The sequence below is a fragment of the Mauremys mutica genome, chromosome 11 (genome assembly GCF_020497125.1).
Source record: "Mauremys mutica isolate MM-2020 ecotype Southern chromosome 11, ASM2049712v1, whole genome shotgun sequence".
NCBI classification, from domain to species: domain Eukaryota; kingdom Metazoa; phylum Chordata; order Testudines; family Geoemydidae; genus Mauremys; species Mauremys mutica.
The window spans coordinates 14062973-14090739 of NC_059082.1; the positions used below are offsets into that span (position 1 = coordinate 14062973).

General features: G+C 47.8%; 1 protein-coding gene across 8 annotated transcripts in view; it reads right to left on the reverse strand.

Moving 5' to 3' along the window:
• The window catches only part of NTRK3 (neurotrophic receptor tyrosine kinase 3), a 327617-nt gene that overhangs the window by 125377 nt on the left and 174473 nt on the right, over positions 1 to 27767 (reverse strand). For all 8 annotated transcript variants that reach the window (XM_044980028.1, XM_044980029.1, XM_044980025.1 and 5 more), the window contains one exon: positions 2040 to 2228. In XM_044980028.1, coding sequence (XP_044835963.1) covers positions 2040 to 2228 — 189 coding nt within the window. The remainder of the gene's footprint in view (positions 1 to 2039; positions 2229 to 27767) is intronic.

Sequence of the window (27767 nt, forward strand, 5' to 3'; positions counted from 1 at the left end):
GGTGAACCAGAATACTTTCCAGGGTTCAGGCAACACTGCTGCTGAAGTCACAGGTCTGAATAAGAGCTGCAGGACTGGGCCCTAAACAACGCCAGAAACATGGAACCTTGCAGATGATTCCAGGCCGGTAAGCAGAGGGAAGTGCTTTCCCTGCAATCTGTTGTGCGTGTATTTATTGACAATGTTAAATTCTCCCCACGTGGCCCGGTTAAATGATCCAGATTCCAGCCCCTCATGGTTCTGCTGCGTATTGAACTTTTCAGAACTTAATCAAACAGAACCCGTGAAACTTTCGGACCAAATTTTGCTGCAATCTCCTTCCCGGGCAGCCCCACAATATTTAACCAGACCCCCCAAACTTAGAGTAAATTGAATCCTTTGACTTTCAACCACCACTACTACAATGGCGCTTACACACCAAAACGGTCGGTGTACTATGCAATACCATAGATTACAGAGATGGGAGAGAGAAAGGAGAGAATCAAAGCCATCAGAGTCTGTAAAGTGTTTGGAGATGAGGTGCTATAAGAAATATAAAACATAAATATGATACAGAAACACCACACTATTTGGCTCCTTTTGCCTAACCAAAACACTCCACCCCACCCCTGTACAAACAGACCAAAAGAAATACATTAAAATACAAATGAAAGGGAAAGCCAGGCACAGTAACTGGATACACCCCATTGCTCTGGTGATTGAAGTGCAACAAGCATCAGTCCAGGACTGGAGGTCCAGCTCGTGTTTCTCTCTATCAGTTCGTGTGAGTGTCAGCGACAGGACCAGCCCTTGACATCTCAGCAGGAGGAGAAGGGGATGCTGTTCGGGCTTATCTGATTGCAAAAGAGGCAGCCATGGAGAACCAACTTCCTGCCTAATGTTCAGTACTGGGTGAATTTCTAATGGTTTGGAAGTTTGATTCCTACGAACACCTCAAAGCTCAGCGGCTGACTCAAATTTTTCCAGTCTCCCAAGTTGGCAAAAACAGACTGGAAGTCTGGCTCTCCAGCAAGATCCCTGGTACTTCCTGCTGCTGGTCAGCCCGGAAAGATAGTGACAATAACTTTCCTTGTGACATTTTGTTACATCCAATCCTGACTTGAACCAAGAAATGCAAAATATTCCAAGAACCTGAACAATAACTGGAGTGGGGGGCAGTTGCTTCTAGGAATTGGCAAAGGCTGAGGGTGCAGCGAGAGGTTTGTATTTGATCCACTGACTGTGCATGGCCTCCACGTATTGAGGGACAGTGGCCCGGGAAGCAGTCGTGGTATGTGGTGACCCAGAGTGCATCTTTTTTAATAGCCCTTCACTTTTACTATCAGAGTTTATGAGGGCTCCCGCTAAGCTGGGCTGGACAGTTTATCACCTGGAGTGGAAGATATTTGCTATTTAATGGATTTTGCTCACAATGCAGATTTCAAGCTTTTCAGAGGCCCCTCTGAGTGTAAGAAATGGAGTGTCCGAATCTGTTGCTCTCCTGCTCCAAGTGTTTTCTGTGTATCTGCCCTACCTGTAGACACTGCTGTGTTTGCCCTTTGGGCTGCAGATTGTTCAAGGAGACAGTCCCTCTGCTATGAGGGTAGGGAATTGTTGGAGAAGGAAGGGTAGATGCACCCTTATCCCACAGGGAAAGCAGGTCTCGCTAATGCCTTGTGCTCTCAAGTTGCACTGGCTAACACCTCTGGTACAGTGCCCAAAACAAACGTCTTCAGGCTCCATTCTAGGCTGTCTCTGTCCTGAATGGGGAAGGTGATTAGCGGGTGGTGGTAGGAGGATGAAAGTGGAGTGGAGGGTGAGGGTGGAAATTCTCCTTCTGAAGCACCTTCATGTATGTTTTGATTTTTGAGACCCGAGATTTACCTTGGGGTTCACCTTCATTTCTGGACCATACAAGACCCATTATCCTCCCCCACATCCTCTTCTTCCTTTACCTCTTCCTCCTCATCCTTTTTTCCCCACCCACTTCTCTTCCCCCACTCCTGCCCCCATTCTTGTCCTCACGTAAGCAGAAGGATCCAGCTGAATAAGGCACTCACATGTGTCTGGCTTGTGGCAGTTGTGGCCTTGCCTGAAGTACTGGGGGTTCTCGATGACGGGGATACGGGTCATGCCGATCACCACCGTGTCTGGGCCAGCATCCAGCGACGAGGGTGTGGTGATGCCATGGTTGATATGATGGAGGGGGCTGGCAGAATCCTCCTCCCCGCTGATCACTGCCACGGGACCTACAGCCATCAGACACAAAAACATCAGACAACACAATGAAGAGACAAGCGGCCCAGATCCCTGTGTGGTTCTTCTGTTCACTGTTACATACCGTTCACCTAGGTTAGTCGCGTCAACTGGACAAAGACTAATCTAACCTCCTGAACAGGATTAATTATCCTGGGAATCTCCCAGACAATGCATGGGTCCTAGGGAGAGCCCGTCCCGTTCACCATTCCAGTGAGCGAATCAGACTGAATCCTGGAGACCAAAGTCCTCTCTCTCCAGAACTACAGCATGGGCAGCAACAGAACAGGCTTCAGACCTGCCCTGGAGGGCCACTGTCTTTAGGCCCTGCAGGCCAGTTCAGCCTCTGTGGTGTTCATATACTGCAGTGCTGGGAATGAGATGAGAACAGAGAGATTAACCAGGGAACCGAGAGCACAGACTGGAGAAGCAGCATTCACAAATAGGGCTTCCTGGGTCACACGCGGTGTTCAGATGACGTTTCCCTCTCACCACCCATGTACACCTCCTCCTTCCCTCTTTCCCTGCCTGCTTGCACACTGCTGTGTTTGCCCTTTGGGCTGCAGATTGTTCAAGGAGACAGTCCCTCTGCTATGAGGGTAAGGAACTGTTGGAGAAGGAAGGGTAGATGCACCCTCGATCCAGCTGATGTGCTTGGGAACCTGTGATCCATAGGAGTCAATCCTGAGTGAATCACACAGTGATGGAAATGCACCCCGCTCCTTCCTAACTGTGTGCTGAGCAACCCACACCCTCTCCACCGGAACCCCTCCGAAGCGAGAGCATTCACAGACGGAGGGAGAAGAAAAACAGCCAGTGCTCTCTGACTGCAATCCAGGGGAATCCCCCCAACCTCCTCCACCTGCCATCAGCTTGTTGGGCTGCTCTTGCCTGAGAAGAGGCTGCAGGAGGATTTTCCCACTGGCAGAGCTTCTCCTTCTTGCTGGCACTCCACAGTGTTGGCTTCTCCCCGCTCCACCTCTCTCCACCTCTGCCACAAGCACCCACAGCCAGCACCAGGAGCAAGCCCCAAGCATGATGGAGAGCCAGGCAGCAAGTGGAGCAAGCTCTGGGCTGAGCTGTAATAGGCTCAGGAGAGTTCCTCTTCCCCATCTTCTCTAATTTGACTGTTGCTATCTCAAGTACTTTTTAACTCCCAGTTCCCCATCTGCTGCTCACTTCCAGGGATGCTTTATCGATCTCGCCATTCGGTCGCACTGCTGGGCAGCAGGACTAATGGAGAAGCCCGGAGTCTCTCTCCACGCTGTCCTTCTAAGCCAAGGGCTGACACTTGTCACCCAGTGGGAACCGCATGGCGGGTGAGCCATTGCAGCAGCCTGCACAGTAGACCCTTCACACAAATAGTTCCCTCCCTTCTCCCAATGAACCCACATCCATAGTCACCTTAACACCCCAAACACTGGTCCCCTCTCCTTCTCAGACACCCCAAAATACTTCACCATCCATGTACACCTCCATGTCTTTTCACAAACCGCCCCCTCCAAAACACCACATGTACACACCTCTCCAACCACAGGTGCCCCAGCATGGGCAAACACACTCATCCTAACACCGCCAAATGGGCACACTCAACCTCCCCTCAGACACCCCAATGGCCCAAACACTGCAAACATACAGCCCACTTCCTGCAAACACAGACCCCCCTCACATCCAAGCATGCACATGCACACACACATCCAAATCCCAGAGTACGGCTGCTCTAATCCCGCCACAACACACACCCATTTTCATATGCAAAAGGATGCCCTGAAGAAAGGGACAGGTGACCTAATAGCCAGGTCCAGCTTTTCAGACCCATGAACATTTTACAAACCTCAGTCAGACCCTGATTTTTACAGCCCCGGTTGTAAAACTGCCCATCAGCTTTCATGACGGAAAGTTCTCAAGGCCAGAAAACCGCATGGGACTTCAGAGGCCAGAAGGGAGCATTATGAAATGTTCTTTCCACAAGCCCCATGATCACGACCACCATTTCCCCACGCCCCTGGAAAAGCCGAAAATTGCAAGCTTCAGCCATCTGTCTTGCACGAATGGGAAACTGTGAGGAGCTTGGGAATGAGAAGGATCCAACACAAACTTTTGCAAGGACACACTCCTCAGCACCCTAATCAAACACACTGCAATTTATTCAGACACCGAGGGAAGAAAAATCCCAGCCATCTGGTGATGCATCTCTGCTGTTTTCCGGAAGCTACCAGGGGCTAACAGAAGGTTAAGCCAAGATGAGCAGAGCTGCTCCACCTTCTACCTGCGCTGAGTAGAAAATGTCTCTCTCCTGTCACTAATCTACTGCTAATTGCACAATTACTTTATTATGTAGCGCTAGCAACAAAGAAGAGAGTCCTGAAGTCATTTTACTCTCTTGGAGCTTCTGAGAGGATCCAGAGAATATGTGCTTCATTCAGACATTCTGACTGCATTCATCTAGTCTAATTTCTCAGACTTCAAGTACTGTTTGTTCTTCTGAGTGGGACATAATAAAGTTATTGTGTAATTAGCAGATTCCTGTCAGGTGTTTTACTCACAAGAAAGAAGTCTCTCCCTTTATTGTGAGTTCCTTTTGGCAGGTTCTCGCCTTTTTTTCAGGGCCCAGATTACTCTCAGCTCCTGTGATGTTACAGAAAACACAGCTGAATTCAGCTCCCCAGCAAGATACCTGTGTTAGGACTACAGCTATTGTGTTTCTCCAAACACAATAAACAAAAAGCAATTTCAGTCTGAATGACTTATTTTAGATGAAGAGACCACCACCACCACCACCACACACACACCCCTCCCGCCAAAGAAAGAACAAAAGCAAAGTCTTTTTCATGGGAGGTGTTTCCTCTGTCACAAACTGCACTGAGTAGTGAACACAACATGATGTCTGTCTCTGCAGGCGGGAGGGTGACATTCCTACATTTAAGGGTGAAGGATACAGAAAACATGTCGATCAAGATACAAGCGCCATATACTAGGATAGTAGACCAGATTTTTTTTGCAGAGAGTCTATGAAGGTCCCACTTCCCCCTACAGCAGTGGCAGAGGCCAACTAACAACCCCACGGGTCTCTCCAAGCAGCAGGACGTTTGGATTTGGGGGAGCTGATGGAAGTGCTGGGCAACTGAAAGGAAAACCCATCCTCAGGAGATTCCTAGCGCACCTCCCAGAGCAACGAAGCCTGGATAATGTCTCAAAGGTGGGATTAGCACCAAACTTTTGGGACCTGTTCCAAACTGAGCCACATCTTTGAACCTTGAAGGCTTCACCCACCTTTAATGATTCATAACAACTCACTGATGCTGTGCAATCCATTTGGCAAACCAGACAAAATGGAACATTTAGTACACTCTTGACTAAGCTGATGAGGGCTGGGGGCGGGGAGGGGCAGGAGAAAAGGGAGGGGACAGTAACCAAGATTGCCTTAGTGGCAGGTTGAGATCAACTGATCCAGCAACAGACTTGTGATACAGCTCTAGACAACAGAATGGCTGTGCACGAAGATGATTGTACACGACAATACACTTAGTCCAGGCAGCTCCTCAGAACACAAGAGGCTGCCTGCAGAGGGGAGCATGCCTGGTGATGCCCTGGCTAAGGTCTACCTAACCAGGTCAGCACTGAGATCTTCAAACTGGTGCTCCTGTCCCTCAGGTTGAAGGTGGGCTTCAAACTGAATCCCAAAAAGGCAGAATGCAAAAGAGGCAGAGAACCACCCCAGGCATTAACGATGGACAAGACCCATTACAGTAGGTCACATCAAGCCCATTCAACCACCCCATCAATGTAGGGCTGTCCCGTTTAAATGCCTCAATCAATGGTGCTTCCACCACTCCCCTTTTGGGCACTAGAATCTCATGGTATTACCTCACTGGTAGGAAGTGTTTCCTGAGAATGGCTCTGCAGTTTCCTTCTCTTCATTCCATCCCCACTGCTCCTGCTTCAAGCCCTTTTCAAATGCTCCCCAAAATACCTCATACTCCTTGATCTCTACACCCTTCAAAGGTCTTTGTGGATTTCACTCTCAGCTAATTCCCCATAGCAGGCTGTCACCCATGCCAACTCTCCTTCTCCAGGCTCAGCCCACTTCCTCCACTTTCGTTTACTCTTCCATACACTGGCATTTCAGTCAGGCCAGGTCCACTCCACAGAGTTCTGTCAGCATATCTATGTTAGTTGGAGGCTGGGTGAAAAAACCACAGCCCCTCGCTGACAGATATGCCAGCAAAACACCCCAGGCAGACACAGCTGTGCCGACAGAAGCAGAGCTAACGTTGTGGTGGGAAGCGGTGCAACTCTGTTGACAGAAATACTCCTTCTGTTGTAGACATAAGCTGCATCCACACTAGAGGGCTCTGACAGTATAGCTGCTGGCAAAGCATCTGTAGCCTGGACAACGCCTCAGTCTAACCAGGGGTCTCAAATTCAGTTTACCTTAGGGCCAGTGCCAGTCCTCAAATCCTCCGTGCGGGCCAATAATGTCACTGAAGATGGTGTTCAGAAAAGAAAAACGTTTATATTGTATTTTTTATTTTGAATTTCTTAGAACTAATAAAACTGTCATACAACTTTATACAATTCTTCGCCTGCCAGACTTTTTAGTGTTTGCCAGACACCTGGCAACGGTGCAATTCTGTCAATTTGTTGATATTTGGCCTCAGTGACTGAGCAGTTGAAACCTTCAGGATTGCGGCAAGGTGTGCATCAGATAGTGGTGTTCGGTATTTTGACTTGTTTACATTCATTGTGGGGAAAAATGACACTCCCTCCATGGCTGACTCTGCCTGGCAACTAATGATGCTGCCTCCATGGCTGATTCTGCCCAGCGACTAGTGATGGTATCTCTGCCCCTCTCCCGCTGCCAATGGGAGCTGCGGGGGGCAGCGCCTGCAGCAGACGGAGCTGGCAGTGGCTGCATGCATCTCTCCTCTGCAGGCTGCAATGGGGAGGTTCTTGGACCGCAGATGGCCCACGGGCCGGGACTTTGAGACCCCTGGTCTAAAGAGAGAGCAATTCTTTGGTTAGCACCCCGAATGGGCCTGGTGTTTAAAAGGGGGCTGTCAGGGATCCCTAAGTGCCAGTTAAGAGTCTTCATGTCCCAAGGCAGTAACGTGATGTGGTGGTAGGGCACACATCAGGGTAAGTGAGCAGGAAGGGTGGCTAAAAGTCATTAGGATTACGCCTGGTCTACACTTAAAAGGTTTGCAATGATGTCTATAGTGCAGGGATCGGCAGCCTTTGGCACATGGCACGCCAGGGTAAGCCCCCCAAGCGGGCCGGGCCGGTTTGTTTACCAGCCGCATCCGCAGGTCCAGCCGATCGCAGCTCCCACTGGCCGCGGTTCGCTGTCCCAGGCCAATGGGGGCTGCGGGAAGCGGCGCAGGCTGAGGGGTGTGCTGGCCTGGCAGGCCGCGTGCCAAAGGTTGCCGATCCCTACTATATTGGACAGCTATATTGGTAAAACCCTGCAAATGTCAATGCAGTTGTACCAGCAAAGTGCTTTTGCCAGGATAGCTTATTCCAGTTTAATGACTGAAATAAGCTATCTCAGCAAAACCACTTTTTTTTGCCAGTATAGCTGTGCCTACACTAGGGTTTTTGCCAGCATAGCTATGTTGTAAAAAAAATGTCCCACCCCTAGCCGAAAGAGCTCTGCCAGCAAAAGCTTTCAAGTGCAGACCTGGCCTTAGAGGACCCCACATCTGGCTCTCAAATAGGATGGGTTTCAAAAGCATCACTACAAATGTAGGGCTTAGTTTTCAGAAATGCTGAGCTGCCACCACTCCAATTGCAGTTAATGGGAGCTGAGAGTTCTCGGCACTTCTGTCAAATCAGGCCCTCCGAGTCAGTAAGAGAAGACACTACACACTAAAACTAAATAGAAGACAGGTCTACTGTACCAGGGCTCTGGCTGGTTCAGATATACAGGGCCTTTTGCTTCTAGGTCACTGGTTCCCAACCATTTCCATCATGGTGGTAAAGAGGTTTGTGCATTCCTTCTGATAACTCTCAGTTAAAACTATTCCAGGCCAGGATTTGAATCTGATCTTTAATTAATTATTATTATTATTATTTTTTAAAACAAAAACAGATTTTCCCAAATGACACTAGGGAACTGGGGCAGTACGAGGTTGCAGCATTTTGCCACAATTCAGAATGGACAAAGTGATCCCTATGTGCTAGCAGTCTTCCTGATCGGTTAGTAACGTGTACAGTGCTTTGGGATCCATTTTGATGAAAGGTGCAATGGAAAGTCAAGAATATTGTCCTGATCATTACATATACAGTATACAAGACACACTGTCTGGCTTACACTGAAATAAAACCACCAAAAGACCTTGCTTTATCTCATCTCAGTGAAATTCACCCAGCTCCAGCAGACACTGGTACACTTGTGGAAGCTACCATTCCCCAACAGCTTCAGCGCCAGCCAACTCTGTCGATCCATCACCATCCTCAAAACACTTACAACTACTGCTAGTCACTGACAAAACAAGAACTGCCAGGGATGGAGACACCAGACGTTTACAACCACATGGATAATATATTGCAGAGTCTGCCTAAGCACACTTCCACCTCTTGCCAAGAATGAGCCTGCTACGCTTCCCCTTCTCAAGCTCCAGTGAGTCCAGTGCAAGGGAATGCATCAATGGAGCTCAGAATGCAGTTGCTCTTACCTTTTGGAGGCACTTCTGACCCCTGCCAGGGCCAGAGCTGGAGACCAAGATACTTAGCTATTGGCTAGCATCCAGCTATTTCCTCCCCAATAAACTCAGGAACCAGATATTATCAGCTTAATTATGTACAATGTTTACAAATTAATGTTTAGTGCCCTCCAAGCCTTCCCCTCATTCTCTTATCATTTAATTATTTATCTTTGTTATTTTACGTTTCTCCTAAATCTCCAGCTCTCTGCTCCTCTCTTAGATTCCCCCAGGCCAATGGGGGGCTGCAGGAAGCAGCGCGGGCCGAGGGACGTACTGTCCGCCCTTCCCGTAGCCTCCATTGGCCTGGGACGGCAAACCGCGGCCAGTGGGAGCTGCGATCGGCCGAACCTGTGGACGCAGCAGGTAAACAAACTGACCCGGCCCGCCAGGGGCTTTCCCTGACGGGCCGCGTGCCAAAGGTTGCCGATCCCTGACATATACAATCATCAATTTCTCATAGAAATAAACCATGTATCAATAATGTAACTTTTAAGCACACTCTGCAGTATGCTGTACATATTGTAACTACTAACCAGGTACGGACACTGAACTTACAGTGGATGATACTGATGAAAGACCAGATCCTGAGATCTTTACTTGGGCAAACTTCTACTGATCTCAGTGAGAGATTTTCTGAGTAAAGAATGAATAAAAATGGACTTCAGGATTTAAGTGTCTATGGATCTATGCAAATCTATCCACCTGTACAGACAGATGGATAGGTAGGTAGATGCCCGGATGGACATAATTTTGTACCATCAAATGCAGGATAATGGTCCAGGACAACCCCTGGTAAATCCTGATATACCCACGGGAGATCTTGGAACAGAACTGAAGTGAATCCGAGTCTCCAATGAACCAAACTATATGATGATGTAGCAGGGGTCTGTCTGTGGATAAATAGGTCTGTACTGTGGATATTAATTATCGTATAACATGGCCACTAGTTAATTTTTAAAGGATTTTGTGTATATCTTCTGTGTTCTCTGGGATTTCATCATTCTGAAATCTCGGAGACCAAAGGAGGGATTAGGAGCAGAGGTTGGATCTGGTATTTGGCTAAAGTCAGGTTAACAGAGTCATTCATACCTGCTGCATGACAGCAACTACAGTTCCCTGGGGGGGTCCCTCCATGACTCCAGTAGCTGATTCAACTCTACACTCTTTTTTTTAGACTCTTACTTGGTCACCACAACGGAAAGTGCTGTACCTGTCCTCATCCAAGAAAGACTGGTGGAGAGCCTTGTCAGAGATGCCCCAACGTCAGCCATTAGAGTCACTATAGAGAAAGGTGTAGCTCCCCTTTCTGACTCTGTCTTTCCCCCCCACACCACCATGAGCTAGGCCCATTTGCACACCCATCTACCTCCCTTCTCTCTTATCTCCTGCTGCCTCCCTCCCTCCCTCCCTATATGGCTTCCAGATCTTTCCCAGCATTATGCCCATTTTTCTTTTTCTCCCTCTTTTGGATTTGACTCTATCCTGATTCTGCTGCTCCTAAATCCTCCCTCTTAGCATCTGCCAAGCACATTTTCTCCCATTCTTCTAATCTTCCTGAAACCAACTGTCTCTGGGGACTTTCTACCATCTTCTCTCCAGCATGGTCTCCTGTGGCTGAACTGGTCTGATTCCAGTTTGTCTGAATCTCTATGAAGCAGGGTATACCTCTTACTCTAGGTCTGTAAAGCTCCTAGTAAATTTACAGGGTCATATAGGCAATTTGTTATGAAAAAATAAAGTCAAAATAAATACCTAGGAGATCCCTTGTTCACATGATCATATCCTAATGGTCAATTACTTAACCGGGTAAGGTACTATATTTTCTGATAAGATGCAGGCATAGGCATTATAGAATAACTTATAAATAGCCAGAGATTAGAGAAGAGAAGATAATGGTCACTCCACGCATATCCATAACATAATGAATTCTCCAAAGCAGACATGTGCACAGAAGCAAAAAGTCCATCATGCTAAGACAGTAACCTCTACCGGGCATCTAGAAGGCAGGTCAGGCAGGTTGTAAATAATGATGCTCAGTGCTCTCCCAAGCCATGACATTCTTTATTGCAGCAGAACGGCCCTCAGAGAGGAGTCAAGTTCTTTCCTATCTCTGAAAAGATCAAAGAAAGACAAACTACCTACCTACCTTCCAGTCTGAAGCTCCTTAAATCTCCTCAGAGTGAACGTAAGGGATTTTCAAAGCCAACTAGAGGATATGGATGTGCATTTCTCATTCATTGCAATGGGAAGTGGACATCCAGATCCTTTAGGTGACTTTGGAAATCTCAGCCTGTAAGAAACACAATTCCCTAACGCTGTTCTAGAAAGGGTCTGTCCCAGCTACACTACAAACCCCAAAGCAGCGGTCCCAAAGCAGGCCAGGATAAAAAACAGTGCATTCAGAACAATGGGCCAACCACACCACCGCCAACAGAAGCGGCCTTCTGGGAACTGATTTTTGATCGAGCACTACAAGAGCTAAATGGGCTATCCAAACTCCACTGGATAATATAAAGAACCACACAACAAAGCTATTTCATTAAGAACTGTATAGGATCCATAACTGAAAAAACCCTCCCCTCCCCACTACACTGGGCCAAAAAGCAAGTTACAGCAAGTGCTGTAAAAGCCCTCGTTTAAAAAAAAAATCCGCCTTTTAAAATCCCATTGGCCTTCTGGCCTGACCTCAAACCTTGATTGGTGCTTTCACGCTTCAGTGACCTTAATCTTAAATTCAATACATCAAAGGGCCGTATCATCAGCTGGAAGGTGGATGGCTCTCAAACAGAATCGTCCAGCCCTGCTTCATACCAGGAGACACATATTTATTTATAAACAGCAGACACAAAACCAGCTCCAACCTTTACATTTTTTTTTAAAAAAACAACAACAACAACAACAAAAGCACCAAGGTGTTTAAAAAATCCCAACCTTTAGCTGGAGCTGAAATCAAACACTGACTCATCCCCCAGGGGTGAGCTCTGCACCAGCAGGGATGGCAACTGAAACTCATAAAACAGAATAAGTGAAAGCACAACAAACACAATTAAAACTCTGGCCATGCTCAGAGATGGATTGCATTTACTGTCTCATAAAGAGCCTTGTTCTGTCAGGCAAACAAAAGGAAATCAATTTCTTAATTTTTATTGGCAGATACAGGCACAGGGCCAGGTTAGCGCTTGCTGCTTTCAAGGCAGGGACCTGACTGGAGGCTGGCTCTCCCTGTTCCCCTTTCCCTGCTGTAAAGGGCATTATCCCACCCTTTTTGTCTGCAGAATATCCCGATGTGGCTGCCTCTTCTTTCTAGCTTTGATATCCACCATGGCAGGCTGTGGGAGCGTCTATCTTGTAGGATGCGCTTCCCTGAGCCGTGGCCCTACCAAGAGCCAGAAGGGGCTGAATACCTCCCTCTAATTCATGCAAAATGCTTTCACTCTGCTGACTACGGCTTCCCGCCGTTGGCTTGCCCTCGCCATCTGCATCAAGTTCAAACATGGCTTCCCTCACTCCCCAACATCCACACGACTCTGTTCCGCTCTCCCACTCCCTGCTGTCTTCGCACTGCCTGCTCGGGCCACTCTCAACTTCATGCCTATTTCTAGGTTACCCCCTACCGTGGAAACAGCGTTCCAGTTACCATCAGCCGAGGGCCATCCCTCTCCTTCACCAAATTCACGGCAATTGGTCCACAAGCATTAGAGCTGCATTGACCCATAGCTAATCTGACCTTGGCCACACTAAGGGTATGTCTATACTACCCGCTGGATTGGCGGGTAGTGATCGATTTATTGGGGATCAATTTATCGTGTCTAGTATAGACGCGGTAAAATCGATCTCCGATGGCTTTGCCGTTGACTCCGGAATTCCACCACAGTACGGGGGAGCGGCAGCCGTCGACTCGCCACCGTCCTCACGGCCACGTAAACTGACCTAAGATACGCCGACTTCAGCTACGTGAAGTTGCGTATCTTAGGTCGACTCCCCCCACCCTCGCCCCCCCGTGAAGGCACTGATTTAAAACCAGATTAGCACCTTTCTAGAGAGCTATATTCACAGTTCTCATTAAACGATACACTCCACAGGCAGGCTAGAGGTAGAACCAAGAGCACATGGGGGACAGAGCCAGAAGCACATGGACCAGCCGGAAACAGAACTAATTGCAGCAGTTACACTGATGCAGACCCAAACTGCTGAGAATGGAAGAGGGGAATCATGAACCTGTCACTGAATTCAGTTTCAAGTACCCTGAATGAGCTGCTCCTATTCCATCCCCAGGGGGTCGAGGAAAAAAGAGAAGCTTGCTGCATTTCATCCTGCAGTGGCAGCCCAGCTACAGCCTCCATCCTTCCTTCCCCATATGCCCCAAATGGAATGCAGGACAGTAATTCTCCGAGGAAACTGTCCCATCATCACGTTTAGGAATTGAGGCACATCACAGAGTAAATCTACTTCTGGGCCACTCACACTGCTGTTTGCTTCATATCCAATAATCCATAAGGTCTCTCCAAACCATAAAGCACTGGTTCAACTTCCATCACCCTTCAAAGATTCTCTCCTGTAAGAGAGATGTGGGATTCCCCAAATCTCTCACGCTCCAGAGAGCTCCTCCTTGGTAGTGTTTTTCCTTCTCAGCTTTATTTATGGAGTTTTGATGTGACTCCTGAATGCACTCGCACACTGGGAATGGACGTATTAAGATCAAACATGAGTCAATGCATAGGACAGCACGAATACATAAATCCAGCAGAGGAATGCAGACAATAAAAATCACAAGACAATCTGAAAATTGCAAGGGGAGGCATCCAACAAGCCAGACCATGTGAAAATGCAATTCTGAGTCCCAGGCTCCAGTAGGAAGAATGGAGAGGAGGATATTTTACAACGATGCCCAAAGCCAGCGGGCCAGCTGTACCAAGTGCCTCCAACGCAGGAAGAAGCAACTAGTCGGAAAAATGACTAAACGTGACACTGTGGGGTTACTCATAGGAATACTTTATCCTTACACCTGAGCATCTCAAACATTTTAAGTATTAAGTAAGCCTAAACCATCCCCCATGAAGTACATAAAGGATATATGGGAACCATTTCACCTGCCTACCAATGAAATGCAACCGCCTCTGGGGCGAAACATGGCAGCTATTTAATAATGCACAGCAACACTTCCTAACAGCTTCCTCTGGAGAGGAAGCAAAGCATATTGTATCTGATGGTAAATGCAGGGAGGATGGCTGTATTTAGTTACCATACTCGTGCTGGAACGGAACAACAGGACACTAGCTAACAGCACTTCTCTTATACCATCTTTAGTTGCTCCTCATGATTCCCTGATCAAGTTTGCTCTGTTCACATTCCAAAAGCTGATTTTTCTAACTGCCAGAGCTGCACACTCATCCTGGGATTTGAAAACCCAGGTGGAGTCATAGAATCTGAGGGTTGGAAGGGACCTCAGGAGGTCATCTAGTCCAACCTCCTGCTCAAAGCAGGGCCAAACCCAACTAAATCATCCCAGCCAGGGCTTTGTCAAGCCTGACCTTAAAAACCTCTAAGGAAGGAGATTCCACTACCTCCCTAGGTAACCCATTCCAGTTCTTCACCACCCTACTAGTGAAAAAGTTTTTCCTAATATCCAACCTAAACCTCCCCCTCTGCAACTTGAGACCATTACTCCTTGTTCTGTCATCTTCTACCACTGAGAACAGTCTAGATCCATCCTCTCTGGAACCCCCTTTCAGGTAGTCGAAAGCAGCTATCAAATCCCCCCTCATTCTTCTCTTCTGCAGACTAAACAATCCCAGTTCCCTCAGCCTCTCCTCATAAGTCATGTGCTCCAGCCCCCTAATCATTTTTGTTGCCCTCCGCTGGACTCTCTCCAATTTATCCACATCCTTCTTGTAGTGTGGGGCCCAAAACTGGACACAGTACTCCAAATGAGGCCTCACCAGTGCTGAGTAGAGGGGAATGATCACATCCCTCGATCTGCTGGAAATGCCTCTACTTATACAACCCAAAATGCCATTAGCCTTCTTGGCAACCAGGGCACACTGTTGACTCATATTCAGCTTTTCGTCCACCGTAACCCCTAGGTCCTTTTCTGCAGAACTGCTGCCCAGCCATTCGGTCCCTAGTCTGTAGCAGTGCTTGGGATTCTTCCGTCCTACGTGCAGGACTCTGCACTTGTCCTTGCTGAACCTCATCAAAGATGCGTAAGCCAGTCTTTCAGGCTTACGCATCAATCACTAGCAAGAACGCTCCTGGGATCGCATCTTGGTATGCTAGCGTCCACGCCGGTGATATCGGCTTTTGTAGCATTAATGGGAGCAGAAATGCAGTTCTGTCAGCAAAGGGAGCAGATACGCTTTGAAGGCACAAAGAGAGTGGAGTGGGGAAGCAAGGAAGGGCCAAATCTAGAGAGTGCCTCGCTGTAATCGCACTTTAATTATTCAGCCTGCTCTTTAGGCTTGATGCTCAGAGGTATCGTGTACCCACAGCTGCTACTGACTTGCGAGTGCTCACACCCTCTGAAAGTCAGCCCCTTTGCTCCTTTCACACCTCTTTACATGGGGAGGACGCTGGCATATATAAGATATGGAACCTTCCAGGAGGCACATGGGATGCACTGTGGTATTTGGGGTTGCAGAATCACAACCGCATATCAATGATGTACCCTTCTGAAATGCAGTGAGAAAGGGCCCCTGTCGCAGGGGATACAGCTATCTATCGCTGTAACAAAATCCCACTGTGTGCCTAGCCCAAAGGACCCATGGAGTGGACAAATGCCAGAGTGGGACACGGGCAGGCAAATCAGGAGACATTTCAGAGGCCCAAGGCACAGCACTGCTCCTTGCAAACTCACCACGGCTGCAGGCACCAATAGCATTTCTGTAGACACCACCTGAGCAGGACACAAGTCCCTTTGCTATTCATTTGTCACTGTGGCTCAGGTGGGAGCCCATCTGCCTCTGGCTCAAAAGCTTCTGGGGTTCACATCTCATACCAAGATCCAGACGTATAGCAGTCATGCGGTAATAAGGGGAAGGGTCGCTGTGCTTAGGGGTGCCATATTTGGAATGAAGCATCAAACCAAGGTCCTGCCTGTACGATTCTGGTTGGTGATCTATGTGGAAACGAAACATCCCAAGGCACTTTTCCGGAGGAGACAGAGGATAAAATGACTGACTCTTCCTCTGCCAGTACTGCAGTTTCACATATCTGAGACTACTGCTTAGTGCAGAACAGCTGCTATACCACACTCAGCATAGCACCTGGATTTTGCAAGGTGCTACAGAAAACCAAAGGCTACTCAATTTGGGGTTGGATGGATCAGGGGAGCCTGACAATGACTGAAGTCATGGCAAAGGTGAGTGTAGCTGGGATTCTTTACCAGAGGAAGAATCCTTCCTGTCCTGTCACTAAGGCCCGCAATCTGCCATCACTTTATGGCCATGCTTTATTTTTGGCAACAGAAGCCCCTATTTCCCACCACCATGTCTGGTACCAGCCATGAATCTCTAACTGTTCAGCATCTCCCATTAATCACCCTTAGCCCCGCAATCCCATACACTGAGAGCTCAGCACACTCCTGGCTCCCCTGAACTCTCAGCATCCTGCCCCTTTACATCATCTTTTCGGAGCTGGAAACTTGCCTCCTATTTAAGCCAGAGTCCCAAAACTTTCACCTCGAGGACACCTTGAACCTCCAGAACCATGTGTACTTTACAACACAAGAGATGGGCAGTTGCTGGGTAAAGGCCTCAGCAGTGCCTATTAATCTCTTGGCTCACTCATCCCTATCATAGACACACGATAAAAATGATATAAGCATTTCATTCAAACGGCACTGCAGAGGGAGTGGGGAGAGAGCACAGGGCCAATTGATTTCCAGTATGTCTGCTCTTTACCTTCAGGTATAAATACAACAGCAAAATCAATCGGAATAACACCATATCAGCTTTCTAATCTCTTCTGCTCATAAGGTGTGTTATATATACTGCAGTGCTTGCTACAGTTTGCACACACGTGCAGGAGTACACATTCAGCTACTCACATGAACATTCACGTCTGCACAGGTGCTGCTCGTGCATATACACCCTCACACACAATAAACAGTACGCAAAAGGAGCGAAGTGTTCACAATCTTCATTTTACCAGTAGGGAAACTGAGGCAGAAAGAGACTATCCAGCAATGTAATCCAGTAAATCCATTGCAGAACCAGCAATAAAGCCCAGATTCCTTGACTCCACTAACCACAAGATCATGTTGACACCTGCCACAAAAGGGACCGTACCTCACTCAGACCCACACAAGTCCATATTTGCTTGCTTAGACACGTGCCTGCTAACATATGGTCACTTGAACTCACCCAAGGACTTGCCTATATCGGTTTACATGCATGTGGCACTCCCTCACAGACATGCTCACTTGCACACGTGTGCTATCGCACACTCACCCACATGTAAAAATGGGGGGACGATCCCCTCCCCCCCCAAAAAACACTCAGCATTGTGACATGTTTCTTCGCCCACTGGCCCTTGGCGTTTCACATGCTTACAAGTCATTTGAACCAGAAGGTACCTCGTGGGCGCTCAATGCCACGACAATCGAGTCAATCCAAATGCCCAAACCACAAGGGAGCAATCTCCTCGGAAACGGAGCTGACGGCTCAGGGCTGAACACACACATTTCCTTTTTTCAATTTCTATTTATCACTGGCCCAAGGCTTTTATCCAGTTTCCTGGCCCCCAGCCATGGCAGACTGAGACTGTGAAAACCTGATAAACACTTTAACCAAGCCCTTCCTCCTGAGCACACGCATACAAAGAGCTGAGCTGGAGCAAGGGCTGCTTGGCAGGCACACGGTTTCCACAAACACAGGCTGAGCTGCACGTCTCTGCAAGCTGGGCCCCGATGTGAAGATGCCATCCCCTACTCGCAGGCAGACCCCTCCCAGGACAAGGGACACTGTTACAATAGGGTTAAAAGCTACCGTTTAGATGGGATCTACCTGTCTCTGCATAACTGGGGTAAAGCTTTGGACAGCCTAGGCTTTTAACGTGCTTGCAATGCTGGGCCGTGGCTAGGTCCCGCCTACCCTGCAGCTTTTCACCATGTTATAACTGAGACCCCTGACTCGGTTCAAGTTGTAGTCGAGCTGGGCCTCTGCAACATTAAGTTTGCCATTGGATCAGACCATCAGCTCAGTGAGTCCAGCATGGCCCCACAAGCAAGTGCCTGCACCTAGCCTATTATACAGTGCTGACCTGAGCTGAGTGCACAGTGGATGCTTAATAAATAATAACAGTAATCAATCAGCAAACCTCTACTGGCTCTCAATGGTCAGAGAATTTGTATCTGCCCTCCAGACATCTGGCCATCAGCAGCCATTGCCATCACGGACACGAAGTAGAAGGTTTGTGCATGCTTCCCAGTTTCCAGCTTTGCCATGGTTCGACAATCAGCCTCCCTCCCTCGCTATGGTTGCTGTGAGCTGCCAACGTATCCAACTCCCCCGCACACACACACCCTCTCGCCACATCTCCTCCCCTCTAACCTGGCCACAGTGAGATCAATCTTGGGCTGTCTCCGCCTTGATCTACTTGGAAAGCTTAACGGCCATGAAAGTAAACCACTTGTCCTCTGGCTCCAGTCTCTTACAGAAATTGGTGCCAATGGAAGTGTCAGTATCAATTTCATAATGTTATTGGATGAAGGCAAAGCTGGGCCGAGTCCCATATTCCTGATGGGTCATCAAAGTGATGGGGATTATGGGTAAGGAGACAGACAGTCCTGGCAGGAAAGGCAATGACTCAAGATCAATTATACTGACAAGCCTATCTTTAAGCAACATCACTTAATGCTGACACCAGTGCGTTCTCCATGGCATGTATGCAGAGCAGTCTTACCCATCCACTGGTAACCAGAGCCCCTGGAGTCATGTGTTCCCTCCCCAAAGTATCCAATTTATGTGATTCTGAAGCCAGTGAGGGAATTAGCTGTTATAATACAATATTAATGTTCAGGCCTCCCTATTGCGGTTTAATTTTCTGTCAAGAAAAAAAATCATGTATTAAACAAAAATAAATCTCTGCCCTTGTGTTACTCACACAAAGGATTCAAATGGAAAGAACCTTTATAATCTAAGGTATTTTGCACCCTTGGCTTATGCTCTTTGTTTTCTTTTGGCAAATCATTCATCTCGAACCTTTAAACTAGACTAGTCAGTTTCTCACATTCTAGTTCTCAGACACTATTTAACAGAGCTCATGATTTTTCAAACAAAAACGTTTCTGTCAAAATTTGACCTGTTTTAAAAATGGACTTTTTGTTATTAAATGTTTTAACTCTGTATGCAGGCAGTCACCATAGTTGTATGACAGTGACATGCTTCTAACAAGTTATTTGCAGGCACACTTATTGTAATTGTGCATGCAACTGACATAGCGTCTACACTGCAAAATAAACCCCTTGGCAATGATCTCAGAGCCTGGGTCAGCTGACTCAGGCTCACAGGGCTCCTGCTACAGAGCTAAAAATAGCAGTGTAGACATTCCTGCTTAGGCTGGAGCCCGGGCTCTGAGTGTGCAGATTAGGCACATATCTGCACACCCAAACTTTTGAAAAACCAGATCCACCATGTTTACTTTCAGCCAGAATGGAATTTAATAGGAAAGTCTGAAATAAAACTGGCTTAACTTAGTTAGTTCTTTAAAGTAATGGAAATGTAACACTTCTGACTTTTGCAAAAAACATATCACTTTTCTTTTCTCAACACTCAAAATAGCCTGGTCTGGTGATGTCATCCTCCCTATGCATTTACTCCTTCCGAAGAAAAATATTTTGTTTCTACAGAAACTATATGCATTTAAATTGCAGAAATAGTTTATATCCTGAATCTGAGCCTTTTGAAAATTATGAGGATCTTCTAGGGGTATGAATTCCAGGTTAGAAATATCCTTTAAAAACAAAAACTTGTCCACCATTCCATCATAGATAAATAAAAAACAAAACAAAAAAAACCCCCACACAACCATCGTTTACATAGTCTCCCATGCTTCCTCTGCTGGTTCCCTAGTGCTATGCTGATACAGTCTTGTCATCTGAAGTTGACCGGAAGACATCAGATTGAGCAGATTTTCAAAAGGATGTTGTAGACAACGGAGAACATAAGAACGGCCATACTGTGTCAGATCAAAGGTCCATCAAGCCCAGTATCTTGTCTTCTGACAGTGGCCAATGGCAGGTGCCCCAAAGGGAATGAACAGACAGGTTATCATCAAGTGATCCATCCCCTGTCACCCATTCCCAGCCCCTGGCAAACAGAGGCTAGGGACACCATTCCTGCCCATCCTGGCTAATAGCCATTGATGGACTTATCTTCCATGAATCTATCTAGCTCCCTTTTGAACCTCATTATAGTATTGGCCTTCACAACACCCTCTGGCAAGGAGTTCCAGAGGTTGACAGTGCATTGTGTGAAAAAATACTCTCTTGTGTTTGTTTTAAACCTGCTCCCTATTAATTTCATTTGGTGGCCCCTTGTTCTTGTATTATGAGAAGTAGTAAATAACACTTCCTTATTTACTTTCTCTATACCACTCATGATTTTATATATCTCTATCATATCCCTTCTTAGTCACCTCTTTTCCAAGATGAAAAGTCCCAGTCTTATTAATCTCTCCTCATAAGGAAGCCGTTCTATACCCCTAATCATTTTTGTTGCCCTTTTCTGAAACGTTTCCAATTCCAATATATCTTTTTTGAGATGCTGCACTTTTTAGAAAGTGAAATCCCCAAGAAGTTGATGCGCTGCTGCTACCAACAGCCTAAATAACCCCTTTAATAAATTAGAGAGCTATTCATTTAAATAGATTCCACTCTCCCTATGCTGCCAGTTAATCTGTAATTCAGATAGATCAGTCAGGAGGCAAGAGTCCAGAACATAAAATTATTAATTCCCCCCAGGGTTGGGGATTTCACTTTCTAAACAGCGCAGCATGCTCTGCTTCTCACAGACACACACATGCACGCAGCTCCCATCTGAGGTCAGTAGGGAACATCAACTCTATTTAAATGAAGGAGCAAGCAAGCGCAGTGGTTGTCATGGTATGATTGGAGCTGTGATCCCAAACAGTTCTAGCTCTCTCAGTGTAAGTGCACACAACACCTTCTGGGACCCGTCAGCTGTGTAATCACACTCACACTCAACCAAAAACTGATTCTGCCTCTCCCGGTCCTGCCAGCCATAGGCCTAGAACTCCAATAACCATCGGAGGCTGCAATTATAAAGGGTGAAATGGTGGCACAGAATAAAGGGGATGATTCCAGACAATATCAGGCTGAGCGATGGATGTTGCAAAGGATCAGGAACAGAGATGTGGTTCCTTTCACTTCTAGGCAGCTAGTTCAAATCCAGCCCAGGTCAATAAAGACCAAAAGTTATGACCCATCCGGTGGCTGCTCAGTCACCCAAGTGAAAGAGTTATAGGGCTCACTCCATTTCCTGGTGGACAGTAGTCCACAGAATGAGCACAATTAACACTACTCTGCCCCTTGTTGACACTCATAACAGAGAGCCCAAGAGTTGAACAGGCCATAGGAGACTGACTTCACCTCCCACCCCCAGGGGGGTGCTTCTAGACCAGAGCAAATCACATTTAATGGGGAGGTGCAGCATATATCTGCATCATGAACCACCTCTCTTCTGTGGGAAAGGCTTTCAGGTCAACCTTTTAAAAGAGTAGGAGCTTAGAGCCACACCTAGGAGCCTGAGTAAGCAGCCTGATCCTCACCTGTAGCATCCCCAGCTGCTTCCATTGACTTCAGCTTGAATGAATCCAAGCAGCCAGTGGTAGCAGGTGCCCAAAAAGAAGTAGTGGGGGTGGCTGGAAATTAGAAGTTGGAGAGGAAGGAAGGTTAGGGCACCAGCCTAGAACTTTAGAGACCCAAGTTCAATTCCCTGCTCTGCCACAGACTTCCTGCATCATCTTGGGCAAGACATTTGACATCTCTGTACCTCACTCCCCTATCTGTAAAAAGGGGATACTGATACTTCCCTATTCACCGGGGTGTTGTGAGGATAAACACATTGAAGACTGAAGTGCTTTGAAATCAACTGATGAAAAGTGTGATATAAGAGATAGGTATTATTACTAGAACGCAACCTTCCTACCCCCACCCTGAAAAAAGTATTACATTCTTGGCCCCTTCCTGTCTTTTGAAAACTCAAGGGGCCACTGATATGAGCGGGTGCCACTCCACCAACTGAATGGAGTTGGGTCCTATACATCAAGACTGCCTATGGCCCAATGACAGGAAGAGAGAGGAGAGTCTTAAAGTGAGAGGAGCTTTTAAGTGCCCGAATGAAGAGCACATAAGGAGTTGCTGCTTGTGTCACACACTGGGTTGCACCCCAAAGGCGGACTTATGAAGAGGTCTTTGGTTGGAAAATGCCCAGGAACACAGACACTAAGGCCTGGTCTACACTACGGGGGGGGGTGTCGAACTAAGGGTAGGTCTATACTTACCTGCCGGGTCGACGCGTAGCGTTCGACTTCTCGGAGTTCAAACTATCGCGTCTAATCTAGACGCGATAGTTCGAACTCCGAACGCGCTCCCGTCGACTCCGGAACTCCACCACCGCGAACGGCGGTGGCGGAGTCGACGGGGGAGCTGCGGACTTCGATCCTGCGGCGTCTGGACGGGTAAGTAACTCGAACTAAGGTAGTTCGACTTCAGCTACGCTATTCGCGTAGCTGAAGTCGCGTACCTTAGTTTGACCCCCCCCCAAGTGTAGACCAGGCCTTAGGTACGCGACTTCAGTTACGCGAATAGCGTAGCTGAAGTCGAACTACCTTAGTTCGAATTTCCTACCTGTCCAGACGCCGCGGGATCGAACTCCGCGGCTCCCCCGTCGACTCCGCCACCGCCGTTCGTGGTGGTGGAGTCCCGGAGTCGACGGGAGCGCGTTCAGAGTTCGAACTATCGCATCTAGATTAGACGCGATAGTTTGAACTCCGAGAAGTCGAACGCTCCGCGTCGACCCGGCGGGTAAGTATGGACCTACCCTAAAGGACCATGGGGGAAAAAAAAGAAGAATGATGAGAGAGAGAATCAGTTGGCTCAATATGCTAAGATGGGCAAGAGTCAGAGGGGAAGTGCCCAGAAACCACCTATCACAATGCGGGAGACTCCATATGGGATGAAATGTAGGAAGACGGATAGACTCAGACTATACGTGTGTGCATGTAAAGAGCATCTACTCCCACCTAAGAACAGCAAATGAGGGGAAACCCCATTGTCAGAGACTGCTAAGGAAGCAGGTGAATACAACTAGACATCAGAATGGGATCTTGGTCCCCCAAAGGCTTTTCTGGCATAAGCAATGACTTGCCAACAGGAGATTCAGGCTAGAAGAGACTCTACTTGCAGCCTCGAGTTTTCCATGTGAGCTGTGGGCTAGCCTTACCTCAAAGAAGGGAGTGGGCTAGAGGTGGCTACTTTTACGCCCAGTTCTTTGCAATCCAAGTTGTATCATTTTAAACATAGACAAGGCAGAAGGACAGAGTGCTCTCCCCTTCCCAAGCCAGGTCCCCATCACCACACACGTGCCCTGTGTCATTAGCAGCTACTTCATCAACATCCTGAGAGCTGGGTAGGAGGGAAAGATGCCTCTTGCCAGGTCACGAGCCAGGAGGGCAGAGGAAAGCAGAGGCGGTCGACATTTACCTTCATGACTAATTAAGGGGATGCAAAGGACAGCATCTGTCATTCCGCACAGGCAAAGCATCAATATATGTTGAGCCCAGCCTCCTTCCTGAGACAGAGCTCTCACATTAGGGGATTTATATACTTTTCTGCTTCGTTTTGTAGCTCACAATAAGACGAATGACAGCAGCTTTGTGCTGCAAAGTCGGAACCGAACATGTGCGGGGGCCATACGTCTTCTCCATATGCACCATCTGAGGGAGAAGGCAGGCACAGGAGACTTTTCAGTTAATAGAATCTTCATCTGTTGCATTGTGAGGGGAAGGAATCTGGAATGCCCCATGCTGGCAGCAAGCAGGCCGGGAGCCACTAGCGTTTTCTGCGCTTCACGCCACGCGCCTCTCTCATGCCACGCACCTCTCTCACCCCACTCACTGATTGCTGCTGACCAGACCAAGCACACCCAGCAGCAGGCACCAGTCGTGTGGCTGAACAAACAAGGGGCTCCCAGCACAATGCAACTGTGAGGGTGCCACCAAACCTATCCGCTCACCTAGCAAGAAGCGCCTACAGCACCAAGCTGCAGCACTCCCTGGGTGGGCCCAAAACAGGAAGACCCAGAAATGCCTAAGATCACTGAGGCATGTGATCACAAGATGTGTGGGGATGTGGCTGGCATTGCTGGAATGTGGCTGCAGGGATCATATAGATAGCACTGGAAACACTGAGGCAGGTGCCTGGAGAGGCATGGAATAGTCTTTCAGAAGTGGATACCAAGTCACTGCAGGAGCAGTACGGAAACTGAGCCACTTTTCATCCCATCTATCTAGACACAAAGGCTGGTGAAACCATCCTCAGTATGGAGCAGACAGGGCTAATGTGTCTCCAGAGCCTTTTAACTGTGGGTCTTTAGGGCTGAGAGGGTGAATGGATGGGAGCCGGTGTTCACTCACAGGGCAGATGTCGTGTTTGTCTTAGCTATTGGATGGGGATCAGAAATGAGACTGAGGCCAGGACTACACTGCAGACCTACATCGCTGAAGAGTGTGAAAAATCCACAACCCTAAGCAATGTAGTTATACTGACCTCACCCCTCATGTAGACAGCACTATATCGACAGGAGAGCTTCTCCCATCGACACGGCTACCCCCTCTCAGGGAGGTGGATTAACTACACCACTGGGAGAAGCTCTCCTGTCAGTGTAGGAGCGTCTTCACTAAGTGCTACAGCAGCATTCTCCATCTGTCTGTTTGTACAAGACGACAAGGAGGATCTGTGGGCGCGGCTGCAGCACCGTTACATCCAATGCAGTGCCCTGTTAGCATCTCCTGGGATGCCTTCTGGCCACTCCCTTAACAGAAGAGCTCAAGCAACCAGGCCAGCTTCCCACTTTATTCTTCTAGTACCTTCTTCTTTAAATAGTTTTATTATTAACCCCTCCCGCCAGCTATTTCTCCTCTTGCTCTCCATTCTCACCACTAGAGGCAACCTTCATTCAGACAGGGAGGGCTGGGTGGTGCTCTTACATCAGCCACAGGGTGGCACAGCAGAGCAACCTAAGCTCATCTCATCTCCCCACAAGAAGGGTGGCACTGGATAGCGCTGCTTTTGCAGCTATCCTAGCTCCTGGCCACCTGAGGAAGGAGAGAACAGGAACATGACTCAAACCTTGGGCTCCTAGACATCAGTTCAGAGCAATAACCCAAGAGGTCAGCCAGGATCTGAAGACTGATCCAGGATCTTTCTCATGCAGAAGAACCCTGAGCACTCGCAGCTCCTGCTGGCCTGAAGTGCACGCAGTGGGAGATCACAGAGCACTCTCTAGGCCTGGCAAAGCCACCTTTGTCTCTCTCCGTCTCATTCTCCAGCTGTCTGTTCGCTTTTCAATCCCCTGCTCCTCCTGGCTGTGTTCAAAGACTCTCACCTGTTCTTCAAAAGCTATGCAGGCCTCTCAGTAAACAATCCACAACCAGGGAAGAGAGCGGGGACCGAAGGGGGTGGAATCCAAATTTAATTAAAGACAGTTTTGCTTCAGGGCCTGAGAAAATTACAAACTCATAAATCTCTCACTAAATGCCCAGAGCGGTCACTACACCAGGTCGCCTGTTGGTCCCACCAGGAGGCCAATAAACAGCAAGCAAACTGCCTCTCTGCCCCGCTTCCACCCTGCAACACCAAGCAACCTTGAGCCGCCTGTCAAGCCCATGACAAGTGTCTTCTGGCCACAAAGCCATCAATCTGTGACCCTCTTAGCCAAGGAGCAATCTGCCCGGTGCAGGGAGCTGGTCATTTCATTTGCAGCTGCAGTGCAACAATAGATGGGAGGAGGGCAGCAATGGGGATCTACATGGCCAAGTGAAGGCGGTGATGAGCGGGGAAGGGAACAAACACAGGTCTGACCATTTTCTTCAGATGTACTGGGTTTTAAAAACATGTTTCATAAGGGAAAGGGCCCAGAGAAATATGAGGGCAAGAGTGACTGGAAATGCTGCTTCCATGGGATCTATACCAGTCAGGGGTGTGCTCAGTGCAGAGAGAAGGGCTGGCCACCTCTTTCTGAACCATATTTTCTTCAGCAGCTGATAGGAATCGCCAAAGGAGGCGATTCACTGGATAGTCACTGGATAGCCAAATCCAGCATTACATTTCAAGAAGGTGTTACAGAAAGGCAGTGTCTGTCATCTAAGAGCATTAAAACAAACTACTTTATCATGTTCCTTCGTTCGGTCATCCAACAGGGAATGAACTGAACTTCAGGGTGAAGTGGAGGACTCCCACAGCATTAAGCCATTTAAACAAAAAAAGGATTACAGTAAATGGCATGGAAAGCATCATCAACCTGGCTGGTTGATGGGGAGTAGGCGATCACCCATTTTGAGGTTCAGGAGAGAATTATTTTTTCTCCGATCATGTTTTTTGTCCAAGGAGTATATTACTTGGGAAGGACCCTACCTCATAGAGTGGGAGAAGAATTTATTCTCCTTGGCTCATTCAATTCTCAGCCTCTCACTGATGTTAACCAGGAGGTCAGTTAGTGACATTTGTAGTGGTGTATTTTTGTTTGCTTTTCTTTAACGTGGACAGTAACTCCTTCCGCATCACTCAGCCTTCATAAGCTGGTGACTGTCAATCAATCACATCCTGGTCTGGACTTGAACCAGAAAACTAAAGGTTAAAAGGGCCCTATAACGCAGGAGTAACCCCACGATCCAACCAGTCCACTACAGGCTGGGCTGTCAATCATTGCTCACACAGTAACATCCATTTTCCAACATTCAGAATCTACTGGGGTCGATCAGAAAGATCTGCTGGTTCCCAGGAAGCCAGCACTGGCATATGCCCAGCCAAAGTTAGCAGTAAAAGAGGAAATGGGCAAGAGGGTTCTGAAGAAAACAAAAACCCAGGAGCTTCTGCCAATTTCTAGAAGAAAAGCTGAACCCCATCCTTTCTGAGAGTTCAGAAAGGCACAAGTCACTTTTTTCCTCTTCCATTTGTGCGGCTACCTATGGACTTTCTGGTGCTGACCATGATTAGAAGCAGAAGTGCTGAAAGCTGTCCCCAGGGTACGTGGCACAAAAGCCATGTGAGAAAGCCTGTTGTCAGGAGATTTCCAGACAAATTCCACAGGCCTAAAAGGTGTGAAACATTTTGGACAAGGATCCAAATTCTGCAGTGTTTATTCAAAGCGAACATTAACTCTCAACATTTTGAACCTCCTCCCTCCACTATTTATTATCTATTTACCAACAAAATTAACCAGAAGCTTGAGACTTTGTTCTATGCCTCTGCTCCACAATGGACCATCTACCAAAGCATGTTATACTACTGGGGTGCAGGGACAGCTAACCAGACACCAGCAGGTTCACTAGATTCAGTATATATTCAAGCACCATAGGAGCATGTGCAACCATCAAAACTGGTTTCCCTTTGGCACCACTGGACTGGTGGTGCACAAGGGCCAAAGAACATTCAGCTCTTGGTCAGGACATTGTCAAGAGATGGAGTTACAGTTCCTAATTACATTATCATCACTCACTTCCATGATCACGCATGTGGGCTGCGCTGAGAAATGGAGGTGTGAAGCCACACAAGGAGTTCAGACTATGGAAACCAACTTTTCTTGA